This window comes from Rhagoletis pomonella, unplaced genomic scaffold (assembly GCF_013731165.1).
Source record: "Rhagoletis pomonella isolate Grant_MI unplaced genomic scaffold, Rhpom_1.0 Rhpom_scaffold_01526, whole genome shotgun sequence".
NCBI lineage: Eukaryota > Metazoa > Arthropoda > Insecta > Diptera > Tephritidae > Rhagoletis > Rhagoletis pomonella.
In genome coordinates this window covers 31,017-43,064 of record NW_023460080.1, presented here as the reverse complement: position 1 = coordinate 43,064, position 12,048 = coordinate 31,017, and the positions used below count along the sequence as shown (strand labels likewise).

At 36.8% G+C, this 12,048-nt stretch overlaps 2 protein-coding genes across 2 annotated transcripts; both read right to left on the bottom strand.

Annotated features, from left to right (window-relative positions):
• Window positions 1-1,013: 1,013 nt before the first annotated feature.
• Window positions 1,014-5,162, bottom strand: LOC118752473 (the record flags this gene model as incomplete). The annotated part of the gene is made up of 3 exons (XM_036487382.1): window positions 4,051-5,162; window positions 1,743-2,519; window positions 1,014-1,681 (listed from the first exon to the last, which is right to left on the bottom strand). Coding segments are annotated over exons 1-3 (2,040 nt in total), but the record flags the coding sequence as incomplete, so codon positions are not given.
• Window positions 5,163-5,464: 302 nt separating this feature from the next.
• Window positions 5,465-8,606, bottom strand: LOC118752474. The gene is made up of 3 exons (XM_036487383.1): window positions 7,463-8,606; window positions 6,423-7,211; window positions 5,465-6,325 (listed from the first exon to the last, which is right to left on the bottom strand). The coding sequence occupies exons 1-3, from the start codon at window positions 8,007-8,009 to the stop codon at window positions 5,562-5,564; spliced, it is 2,100 nt and encodes a 699-aa protein (XP_036343276.1). The 5' UTR covers window positions 8,010-8,606; the 3' UTR covers window positions 5,465-5,561.
• Window positions 8,607-12,048: the final 3,442 nt, after the last annotated feature.

The window sequence follows — 12,048 nt, the reverse complement described above, 5'->3', positions numbered from 1 at the left end:
CATAAAAATTAAAAATTTCTTGATTCGCTTGACGAAGGAACAATTTTTTTTCCTGAGGCATCTTAATGTACATATGTATGTGAATATCAACTTCTGCTTGAACCCCATGAGTATAAATTCCAATAAATATTTGAGGCAAAGATGATACACCGTTTTACATAGACAATACAAGACACCATGTTGTTATGTTATAAAAAAATGTTTATTACTTTATAAAAATTTATATATTGTAGATCAACTTGAAAAAACACCGAGTTTTTTATTTAAAGCCACCTACACAAGCTAGGGATCTGGTCAAACGACCTATGTCGTTTCTGCGACGTGACTGAGGAGACTCCTGTGCACCTGCTTAGCGAATGCGAGGCGGTCGCGAGAAGACGGGAGAGGTACCTGGGCCATTACTGGCCATGTGACGAAGCAATACAATCGCTAATCCCTGTGGATCTCCTCAAATTTGTGGGCTCTCTGGATTAGATGAGGTACTGTAAATGGTTGAGGGCACAATAGACCTATTGGTCGCAGTGCATACCTCTATTAATTATCTATCTATTTAAAGTATAAAATTTGCTTGTGAAGCTGTCTTTCAATATGTTCAAAGGACATTTATTTAAACAGTAGAATATTAGGTTCCGAATACTCAATTTTTAATGACGCTTTCTCTTCTCGAAAAAAATGTCACCTTCTTATATGGCAACAGAAAGAGCACCCAATATGCATGTGAAGATTCAGAGAAAAGAACACGAAAACTTTACAGCCCCGGCGCAGGGCAGAATAAATGCAAAAATATTTCGAGAAAAGAAAACGCTATAACATATCATTTTTCGGACTCTACCACTAAGCAATAACTACTTCCATTACATTCAATTTTGGCCGCTTGTGCTTTGCATCTGACCATGCCACATCTTAAAGCACGGTGTTACACAGAGTCCTGGCATCCCCGGGCATTTTCCACAGCAAGTCTTTGAAAAGGTCTTAAGACCGCCTTTGTCGCAGATCCGACAACGCTTCCTGACCCGCTGTCCATTAAAATTAGGTACATCTATAGGTAGGTGCTCCGTTAACTTCAGGGATTGTGGCGCACGAGACTTATCTGGGAAACCTTTTCGTAGTTTACTTTCTGACATGCTCAGCTCGAGATCATTGTCATCAGCGCTGTCCAAATCAAATCTTGGATTCAATAAAGATGTGATTATTTCTTGTCGAAACGTTTGATAAGATCTCGAACGAGTGCCACTTTGCGCGTGCGTAGTGAAGAAGAGATAGGCATTGAATAAAACCAGGTGCATGACAAAGATCATCAACCGTTTATCCCACTTCATTTCAGTACGTTCTAAAGCCAACTGGTAATCTAACAAGTACGCGCGTATTTCCGGTGCTGTTTTCAACTGCCAGTCGATCTCTTTGACTATTTTCAGCCCTCGACGCGTTTGAATGTATTTCGTGACAAGACAGTCTGAACTATAAAAATAAATATTTTTTTCTTGCCGCCGGCTTTTTCCCATCATTATGAAGTCCGCATATCTAATTTCAGACTGATATTGTTTCAGATTCTTCAGAGCCAATTCTTTGCTATTACCGAAACGTTGTATTTCCAAAAGTCCCGAGGAATAGGTACCCAGCTTTCCCAGCTCCAGGCAAAGTGCATAGCTGCCATAATATTTGGAAGCGAAAACAGTATGTCCTAAGCGGGTTTAAATGAGATTTATTCATAAATGAAACAGAACAAGAAAATTCACTATTACCTTTATGTAATTTCTCGCTGAGCAGCTCCATCGCAATAGACAGACGTTGAACAAGAAACGATTTTGAATTATGGGCGTGCGTTTTCCTTTGTGGATTTTCTAAATCGACCAATATTTTGAGTACTAAACCGGATTGTTCAGTTAAGAGATGCAGCATAACCGCATTGCTGCGAAACTTCTGACTCATATCATTCGCCCAATGTAGCCTGCCTTTCCAATACATAATTGGCTCATTCAAGACTATTCTTCGGCCGCAGTTGTACACAGATTCCATGCGTTCATTGAAGAATTTCAAAAGAGGCTTCAAATCAACAAATTTTTCCTCACTTTGATCATCCGTTTTAGTGCTCTTCTCTTCAGGCAGCAAACTCTCGAAACTTAAAAATTTTAATATTTGCAAAAAGCGGTCCAAACTCAATTTTCTAGAGTAACCCCCGAAACCATGATGTGCCTCACATTCCCAATATTCCGCTAATGTCGTAAGCTGTGATGAGCCCATTTGCAGGCAGATGCCGTAGAAAATGCTCATTTCTTTTGAAGTAAACTCCTCGAAGTGGGGTGTGCTATGAAAGGCTTCTGTGGCACGTTTATTGCAACATTTAGACCAACTTTTGAAAAATCCATCACCACCCAACAATTTGTAAAAATAGTACGTTGAAAAGCTAGATTTTGGAGCGCCTTCGAGAATTCCTTTGTAGTTTTCGTTTATAAACACCTTTCGTTGGCCATCCAGATTGTTTGACCAATCTGGAGCGTACATATCCATGTCTCCTTCGCCTGTCGAATAAAATTGTGCAAAACAATAAACAAATTTTTTGCATTATGACTTTTAAATCTGATTAAAATATCTGCTGAAGAAGGTAGTAGAAGGTGGAGCTATATTTTTAAATTGGTGGAAAAAATGTTCCTGATACGTTTTTATTTTGTAATTTTAATTTTCTATTGCCTACCTTGAGATTATGGATGACGAAACATAACTTTAAAATGGTAGAACATACTGCCTTCTCAAGTCTATAAAACCGACTAAAAACTTCACTTATTTGCCCTGCGATTATCAGCATCTCTCTTCTGTAGGTAGATCTGTTTGCTATTTGTTTCTATTAGAAGCAGAATGAAACATTTAGGGAGTTCATAAGGTGTTTAGATATTTAGTAGAAATTTGTATCTAATTTTGTCGCATGTCATACACAGTGGCTCTACAATTGTTGACAAATGTATACATTTACATAGAAATTGGATAGTGGCATCCATAGAACATATTTGCTGTAAACCAGTGTAATTAACAATAAATAATAAAAATTAAATAATTAAGAATTTCGTCAACTAGTAACATTCCCAGAGCCTTTGGAGAAAATCTATCGTCGCGCTTTGCGTTCCAAACTTCAATCTCGATTTCCCAAAACCTGGTGACAAAATCTAGAAATATTAAATAGGTGCCCCTTATGCCAGAAGCATGAATGTGCAAATTTACCAATTTTGAGTTTTTGGATTGACTTGATTAACCTTTGGATGTTCCATGTTATACCAAAACCCAGAATACCACATACCCTTTAAATAATTTCTGAGTGCTCACAATTTATAAGTCTAAAATGAGGCTTTCTTTCGCTATAAATATGATTCTGAGGCAAGTCAACCGGGCTCACTCAATTCGGACTCTATATTAATAATCATAGTTATAAAGAATATTTAATTTTAACACTTAGAAAAGCGTTATATATCAGACTCTAATATGACTCCTAACTTCGACTAAAATAAATAAATATTGGTCTGCGTGCCCTTCTAAAATACGGCTTTCGCACGCCACCCCAATCACGTAGTTCGCTCTCATTCGTAATTCGCACTCCAATTACCCCTCGAATTACGTAATTCGCCAAACAAAATCTTGATACCGAATTACCGAATTTGGTGGTAATTTGAGTACTAAAAGTAAAGTTTATACGTACATGTGTACATCACCAATTTATTACGGCAGTTTATAAATTTTATAGCGAAGAAAAAATAAAACATAGAGACCGAAAACTGTCAAATGGAATTTAAGATTGTGTTTGTTGGAATGGGGTACTTCACGATCACAATTAGGGAAGCAAACAAAGTAATTCAGGGTGCCGAGGAAAAATCGTATAAGGGAGGTACGCTCTTTTCCGACTCTTTTTTTTTTTGAGCTCATAATGAGGGTTAGAACTCAGAATTCTAAGACTTTTCTGACTCTAAAATGAGTCCGAATGTTTATAGGGCATACATACTTATGCATGCATACACTACATATTATACATAGATGGGCAATTAATTGCAATCATATTTTACTTACATTCTATTAACTCAAATTCTTCCTCAAAATTAACATCCGGGCACCCTTCTTCATCCGAATCGGTTTCCTGCATATCTAATTCGTCGGCATCAAAATTGAATTCTGAGTTTATCACACTCGCTGGTTTCAACTTTAACCTCATCGATTGTGCACCATCACCGTTATTTGACTTTATTTTTTCGATATTTTGACTACAGTCGTCTCGCAGCGAAGCGGATATCCCACCACCATCATGTTTATCGATACCCAACAAACATACGCCTTCTGAATTCTCTGCCGGCCGCTGGGCAATCATGGTTTTTTTGGCATTAGCTACAGTAGCCGACGTAGACGCCGAAGTCGGCGTTGGCGCAATTTCTGCCGCTGAGCTCAACCACTGTTGTTGTATTTTATAAACATCGAGTTTAATATCGTCAATGATGCACTCCTCCTCTTCGCCTTCCGCTGTTGCCATGTTCCTTTCATTTGTCGATAACTGAGAGACAGACGGCGCTACCGATGGCGCAGCGGCCGGTTGCGTCGTTCGGCTTTTGTTTGCAGCGCCTTCTAGCTGTTGCGTTGTTGCTGAGGCATGACGTTTTCTTGTGCGTATCATTACTTTTAAATTATTTTGTATTTTCTTTATTTGCCTTAACCAACTTTTTTTTTTGTGTGAATAAAAATGTTATATAGCTCGCAAATAATATCACCCCGGCTTGCTATGTTTTCCACACTAAAAGATTGCGAAACGAAATAGATGTATGTTTTAAATTATTTGCGTTTGGTAAGGCTTTTGCATTTTTCTCTTTTATTCTCTACGTTGAGAAGGACAATGGCTGTGCGCTTGAGAATTTCTCTTTCCCGCGACAGTTCTCATGGATAGGCCATTTGACTACCTGCTGCTGTTTTACTGCCGTACCTAAATAAACTTGTTGGCTGTTGTGCCCCTCTGACTGCCTCCTTTTGGCATATACATATGTATAAATTAAATGTGGCAGAAAGAGATAATATGGAAGAGTAGTGCAAGTTATGGTAGACTGTTTTGTGTGGATTTGTATCTTGCCGCTTAAATTGCTATTGCATGTGTAGTTTAATACAACTGCATCTTGATTTTGGTTTATACATAAAAACACATACATATGTATGTATGTATAGATACAGTGGTCGAAAAAATTAAAGGCGCACCAAATATAGACAAGTTTTTCTTTTTATTTAGTTTAGAAATTTTTTATAAGTAGTTCATTCTTTAACAAAAACCATGTAAATCCCAGTTTCAAACTTTGGGCAATGTTAAAAAAAAATCAACAATCTTTCGTAAAAATTTCGAGCTTTTTAATTAAATTTCTTAGAAATATTTTGACTATGCAGTTTTGTAGCCCATTCAATTTTAGTATAATAAAGTGCAACATTCAAATGGCTAAAAATTAGATTTTTTGTAAGTTTTTTCTTTTAACTACACTGTAAAGAAACAAAAATATTACATGAGGTCTTTCTATACTAAACTATCGATATCCGTAATTTTCATAATGTACTTAAGTTAGTTGGGTTGCTCCACGAAGTTTGGTTGCCGTCGTCGATTTCTTGAGTTGATCATGCCAAATCTTAAAGCAGGGCGTTTCGCATAAACCCGGCATTCCCGGACACATTTTACAAGAATACTTTGAATATGTCGTTAGACCACCTTTGCGACAAATCTGGCATCTCTTTTTCGCAACCTTGCCATCGATGGGTGGTAAAATCAGAATAATATGATCGCTTTTCAAATTTGTATTCAGTAATGACTTTATAACTTCTTCTCGAAATTTCTCGTATCGCATAGGAGATTGAATGTTTCTGAAACTCATTTGATTCATGTAGAGTATATAAGCGTTTAACACAATCAAATTTATCACGTAGATCATCAATCGTTTGTCCCACTTCATTTCGTCGCAAGGAAATAACAATTGACAATTCTGCATTTTTAACCGGATATTCAATGGTGGGCACAAAAGCGTCTCCAGCTCTCTCACTACATCCACAAGAGATGATTCCTCAGATTTTTCCCCATTTGCAAAAATGTCTGCACAATTGGTGCTATAAAAATAAAAACTGTTTTCGCGATGTCGATATTTTGCCATCAATACGTCGCCAGCATATCTGGCAACTGCACTTCCTTTGTCTAGCCTTGTTAGTATTAGCTCCTTGCTATTGCCATAACGGTTGCAATCCAAAAATCCTGTGCAATAAGTCTGTCGTTTAGCCAAGGCCGAGGCAAGTGCATAGCTGCTGTAGTATTTAGAAGCATAAACAAAGTGACCTGTCAGAAAAACGTTGCACATAAAGCCATTAATTAACTGTACACTAAGAAAATACATATGTATACACAGTGCAATTAATTGTTCTAATTTTATTACCTTTTCCCAATTTTGACTTTAGTAGATCCATTGCAATTGCCGACCGCTGAAGAGCAAGGGATTTCGAATTACGAGTAAACTGTTTTCGTTCTGACTCCTCTAAATCGGGCACTATTTTTAAAAGCATTCCAGATGGTTCAGTCAAAAAGTGTAGAGTGACTGCGTTACAACGAAACTTGTCCCGCACTTCGTTCAACCAGTTGAATTTGCCTTTCCAGTATATTAGAGGTTCGCCTAAAATTAACCGGCGATCACAGGAGTAAACCGATTCCATGTTCTTGTTGAAGTAGTCCAATAGAGGCTTAATGTCAGAAAGAATGTTTGCTAATTTACCACTCTTAGGGTTACGAGCCGAACTGTAGGACTTCTTAAACATATCAAAATTTAATACATCCAATATCATTCTGAAATGTTCCAAACTCATTTTATCGCCGAACCCGTCAAAGCCAAAGTGATCGGTTTCGCTCCAGTATTGTTCTATCTCAAATAATCTGAATGAACTCATTTGCAAGCAAATTCCAATAAATATTTGCAATTTTTTCGCTGTGAAACTATGAAAACCCGAATTGTTTGCGATTGTTTTTGCAGCACGAGTGCTACAACTATTCGCCAACTTTGTGAAGAACTCTCTCCTCGGCCCAAGCACCATATCAAAATAAGAAATTGGATTTTCAAATATGGAGTCGTCTGTAAGGCTTTCTTGACATTTTCCATTAAAATTAAAAACTTTGCTGGGCTGCATTAAGGCATGGCCCCAAACTGGATCGAATTCATCTACGGATTCATCGGCTGGTTATATGCAAATATAATCAAAAGGAGTATCCGTAATAAGATCAATAAGTGTGTTAGAGGCGATTTTAGATGACAAAGATTCCATGTCATATCAAATATTTAAGCTGAATGGTATGTATTTACCAAATTCTGGCTATTTAAATAAGGGAAAATGCAGCTTTGCCTTTAGCTACCAACTCATGCTGTTTAAATATTTGATATGAAAAGGAATTTTCAAAAAAAAAATTAAATAAAAATTATTCACTTACATTCAATAAGTTGGTAATTGTCATCGAAAAAATCGATATTCGAATACCCATCTTCGTCCGAGTCGCTCTTCTGCATATGCAATTCATCGTTATCGCTATCGTTGTCATCTGCCGCTGCTTTCGTCGTCACTTCTGCAGCTGACGCTGCCACTACCTTTGTTATATTTGGAGGGGGAACTGTCGGGCTTGGCGCTGTCCCCTCATCGTTTTTTGTAGCACTACCACTATAAAGCGCAACTCGTTTGATTTTCGACCGCGGCAGCCGTACTGGACCAGTTGACGTTGTCGCTGCTGCTGATGTTGATGTTGATGGTGTAGTAGTAACCGCAGTCGCGTATGCGCCAACCGTGTAGCCAGCGACGTTGTATTTTGTCTGGTTTATATTGGCAGCTGGTACCATGGTTTCCAAGTTTGTTGGTGTATGCACTACGGTAGCCGCTGCAGTGCCCCTAGCTATAACAAATGGTGGCGCGTCCCTTTCCAGCGTTATTTTAATTGCCTTGGAACTCGTTGGGATTGTTAGTTTTCTTTTAAAAGGCCCTGACATCGCGTTCACTTGTATGAAAAAAAAAAAATCAAAACTTTTGTTATTTCGTTTACCGAACCACTGCGATTGAGTTGGTAGTTGATCAGCAAAAATTGCAAAGTAAATGTATTAGCACTTCACATCAGCGAAATAGATAGCCTAACTTGGCATAGTACATGACAAAAAAGGGATAGAATGATTGTGTGTAGAGGAGCAACCAAATTATTTATTTTCTGTTTATCTCTTTCTAGTTAGTCAACAAGTGTTTTCTGCATCGTTCGTACTTTAGAAAAGAATACCTAACTTTTGTTGCGTTCATATAGATATCTCTGTCGTACGATGCGTTTTTTTAACATATACATACCTATTTCTACTCAAAGCATATTAATGTGCCTTGCTTCTTCTACTCAATTCATCTTGCTTCTACTATTTAAATTTTTGAATTCAAAAGCAGCAAGCCATAAGCAACCCCTGTAGGAAATCCACCAGTGATAAACCGATGCGGCTCTATTGAAAATGGCTCATGCGTTTACGATGTGTGGAATGTGTTTGGACCTGCTAACTGGCGGTGTTGTAATTTTTCAAAACTCATTTTTGTGAAATGTAAATTTTCATTTCAATAGAAAATTAATATTCTAAGGGACATAGGCTTTAAAATTTATCTGACCTTTACACAAGTGTTCTAATAAAAAAATACAGCTCGTTTTACGAAATGAAAATTACATTTTTAAAAAGAGTTTTTTGCATAATCCGGGCCACTGAACATTTAAAAAAAAAAAGCGTAACTCAGGAAAAACATAGGTAACACGTTTTTCGATCGAAAGCTATTATTACAGTTAAATTAGGGTCGAATACTGGTAATCTGACGGTTTTTCCGCAGTAGAAATTTTTTTCAATACTACAACAATACTACTTTTTTATGTACTACATCAACAAGAAAGTTATAACACATCAAAAACTTTTACGCCAATATCTCAGAAAGCAGTTTTAACAGAAGCGCCCTTATTGCATCTAACTTCTCAATTATTGAAGATAAAACAAAGACTAGTTGATTTTCCTGTGTGTTTTTTTTTAATATTTTGAATAGAATTTTAATAAAAAGCAAACACTTTTTTTTGCTAATTTTTACATTCGTAAGTTACTTTATTCTGGGGTCCCACAGATGTACACAAGAACTAGGTGGCTGTGTGAAAATTACGTTAGTATTCTTACGTGGTGGTCAAACCCCAGGAAGGTTTTGCTCCCACGCATCGCAATACTTTCTACACAGAGTTAAAGTCCCCCTTTTTGGTAAAAAATACTATTATTTCGCATTACATTCTGTTCTCCTTAGAAAAATTTGGCGCTAATATATTAGTGGAAATTTTAACCATTTATAAGCCATTTTTCAAACAGTGGGTCAAAAGGGCCCGTTCTGGAGGGAGTTGATGGGTAAAACTTTTGGAAAAAAGTAGGCCAACCTTATTTTCAATATATAATTTATAATTTAACATAACGGTTGATAAGCTTATTGCAAAAATTTATTGATGGCGACATAAATTACCCCGATAACTTAACCTTTAAATTTTTTTATTTCTTTAAATTGAAATAGTACATACTGATTTGTAGAGTATATGGAGATGTATGTATATTAGGGTGCCCATCGAAAATCGTTTTTTTTTTTTGTACGTTAGTACTACATATTTTCAAATTGTGGAAATTATCGATGGTCCAGATTTAAAAGATTCTTTGAAATTCAAGCAAAAATAGTCATTCAAAAACTCATGAATCTAGAAAATCGTATTTTCTGACCTAAATCGACAGGCCGCGACCTCGAAATGGCCTTTAAAAAATCTATAAAAATAGGCAATAATATTTCTCATAAAACGAATCTAATTAGGGGGTAGGGCTTTTAAATTTTCAAAAAAAGCATTTTCGATGGGAAACCTAATGTATGTAGTATATACTATATAGACTTTCTTCTGTTCGCCCATCCATGAGCAGCAGTCACTCAACATTTGAATTCAATGAATAAATTAAATAGAATTATAATCTGATGACATGATGTGGCTCCGACACAGCTCGCAGGTCCAAGACGAAGGCGCTGGACTAATCCTTTTTTAAAAACGTAATGGTAATGGTAACGCATGGGTATTTTTAATGACCAACATTGTCTTAAAAAATGTGTTCGTTTAATACCTAGCGGAAATTCAACATAAGACGCTGAAAAAGTACTGTGGCTGGCGTTTTTGTTACCATAATGATAGATGTATTTAGCTATAGTAGACGTCGCATGCTGCATACTTCTTGTATTCATCGCGTTTCTATATACCAGCAATTGAAACAATGCACCTTTCCTATAGAGTATAGATACTGAAATACCAGGTGTGTGTACATAAATCATGGTCTTTATTCCATGCAATGGGGCTGTCAACGCGTGGAGAGGTCAATTTTACTATTTATTTATATAACATATTTTACATATTTTAAATTATATATGTATGTACGTGTGCATAATTACATAGAGATGCATAAATGACCAAAAAGCGCAGACAATTAATTATTGTTTTTATTTTATTATATTCTAGGTGGGCAATGGTACGGCGTTGACATAACCAAGGAGCACATTGCTGATAACTATGAGCAATGCGTCTGGGAGCCATCGATCATAAAGATAAACGCTTTAACCGCTGCTGCCGAGGCTGCTTGCATGATACTGTCCGTCGATGAGACAATCAAGAGCCCCAAAGCAGGGGAGGCACCCATGGCTGGCGGTATGGGCCGTGGAATGGGAAGGCCAATGTGAACATATTCTAACTAATTATTTTTAAAATTTAAATACATATGTGAAAACCGCATAAAAAATCCATTACAAAAAAACGGATGTTATAACACATCAACTGCTTCAAACAAAAAACTCTATATTGCATTCGGCCCTAATTGTATGTTGTCATGTGGTAACGGTATAACGTATTATGTACTCATGTTGCAAATAAACAATCCACTAGATAACACGCTTTTTCTTAATATTGATTGAATTTTTGTTTCAGTGAACTAATTCCATTATTTTTTATTTTTTGTCATTGCATATAAAGCAAACACTTCCTAACATTTACTGTTAAACACAAAAGTAATTACATAGGTACGTAAAGCGCTTTAAATAAAAAGGAAAATTTCAAAATAACAAAAATGCTTCTTAATTTTGCCTATAGCTGCCTTTACACGGGTCGATTTTTGTCGTTCTACCAAAATGTAAATGCTTTGGCTGGTTTATTTTTCAGTCCACAGAAATAGACCCGTGTAAAGGCAGCTTACATACATGCATATAGCTTGTACTATGTATGTATACATATTTTCAATTATAAGATTGGCAGCTGACTACATATATACAACTTAGCAGGTGATAGTTTAAACTCTAATTAACCCAGCCAAATTGGGCGTTTAAACTAGGTTTAAATTTGACTGAAAAACTGCATGCTGGGTTAAAACCTAGTTTAAACAACAAGCAGAGTTCAACTTCCACTGAAAAACTAGCCCTCAATGAGGTACAACCAAACTCGCTATCTTCCATCCTTCCTAGCTAACTTTGTTGTTGCTTTCACATGCAAAATTGTTCGCTAAGCGAGCGGGAGAAGTGGCCAATCGATGACGGCTTGTCTCATTCTGCCTCAGCTTCCCAAACACGCGCGCCATGCACTCCCTTTTCCTGTCGCCTTCTCGTTTCATCGAAGTTTGGAGTTGCAGCCCAACGAGTGCTTCTTTTAACACACACTCGCCCATACATATGTACACGTTTGCGATTGGGAATATACCCTGCAAAAATCGCGACTACTCCATGCATGCATGTAAAGAGTACTCCCGAAGAGCCAAGGAGTACTCCAAAATTAACCACAATTTATATAAAAATAACATTGCGATGTCCTAGAGCAGGACCATATACTCCATCTCTGCATTACATCAGAGGAGCACAAACCTACTCCCAACATATTTTTTCGTTTGTACACGCTTTTATTCTTCACTTGACAGATGTTTTTTTTCGCAATTAATAAAAACCAAAAACAAAAATAAAAAACTACACATG

Bases quoted from the DNA above. Each gene is read 5' to 3' on its own strand.
- LOC118752474 (XM_036487383.1), bottom strand. From the start codon at position 8,009: ATGTCAGGGCCTTTTAAAAGAAAACTAACAATCCCAACGAGTTCCAAG. The intron at 7,212-7,462 runs GTAAGTGAATAA...GCATATAACCAG, and splicing joins CAATTACCAACTTATTGAAT to CCGATGAATCCGTAGATGAA. The intron at 6,326-6,422 runs GTAATAAAATTA...TTTTTCTGACAG, and splicing joins AAAGTCAAAATTGGGAAAAG to GTCACTTTGTTTATGCTTCT.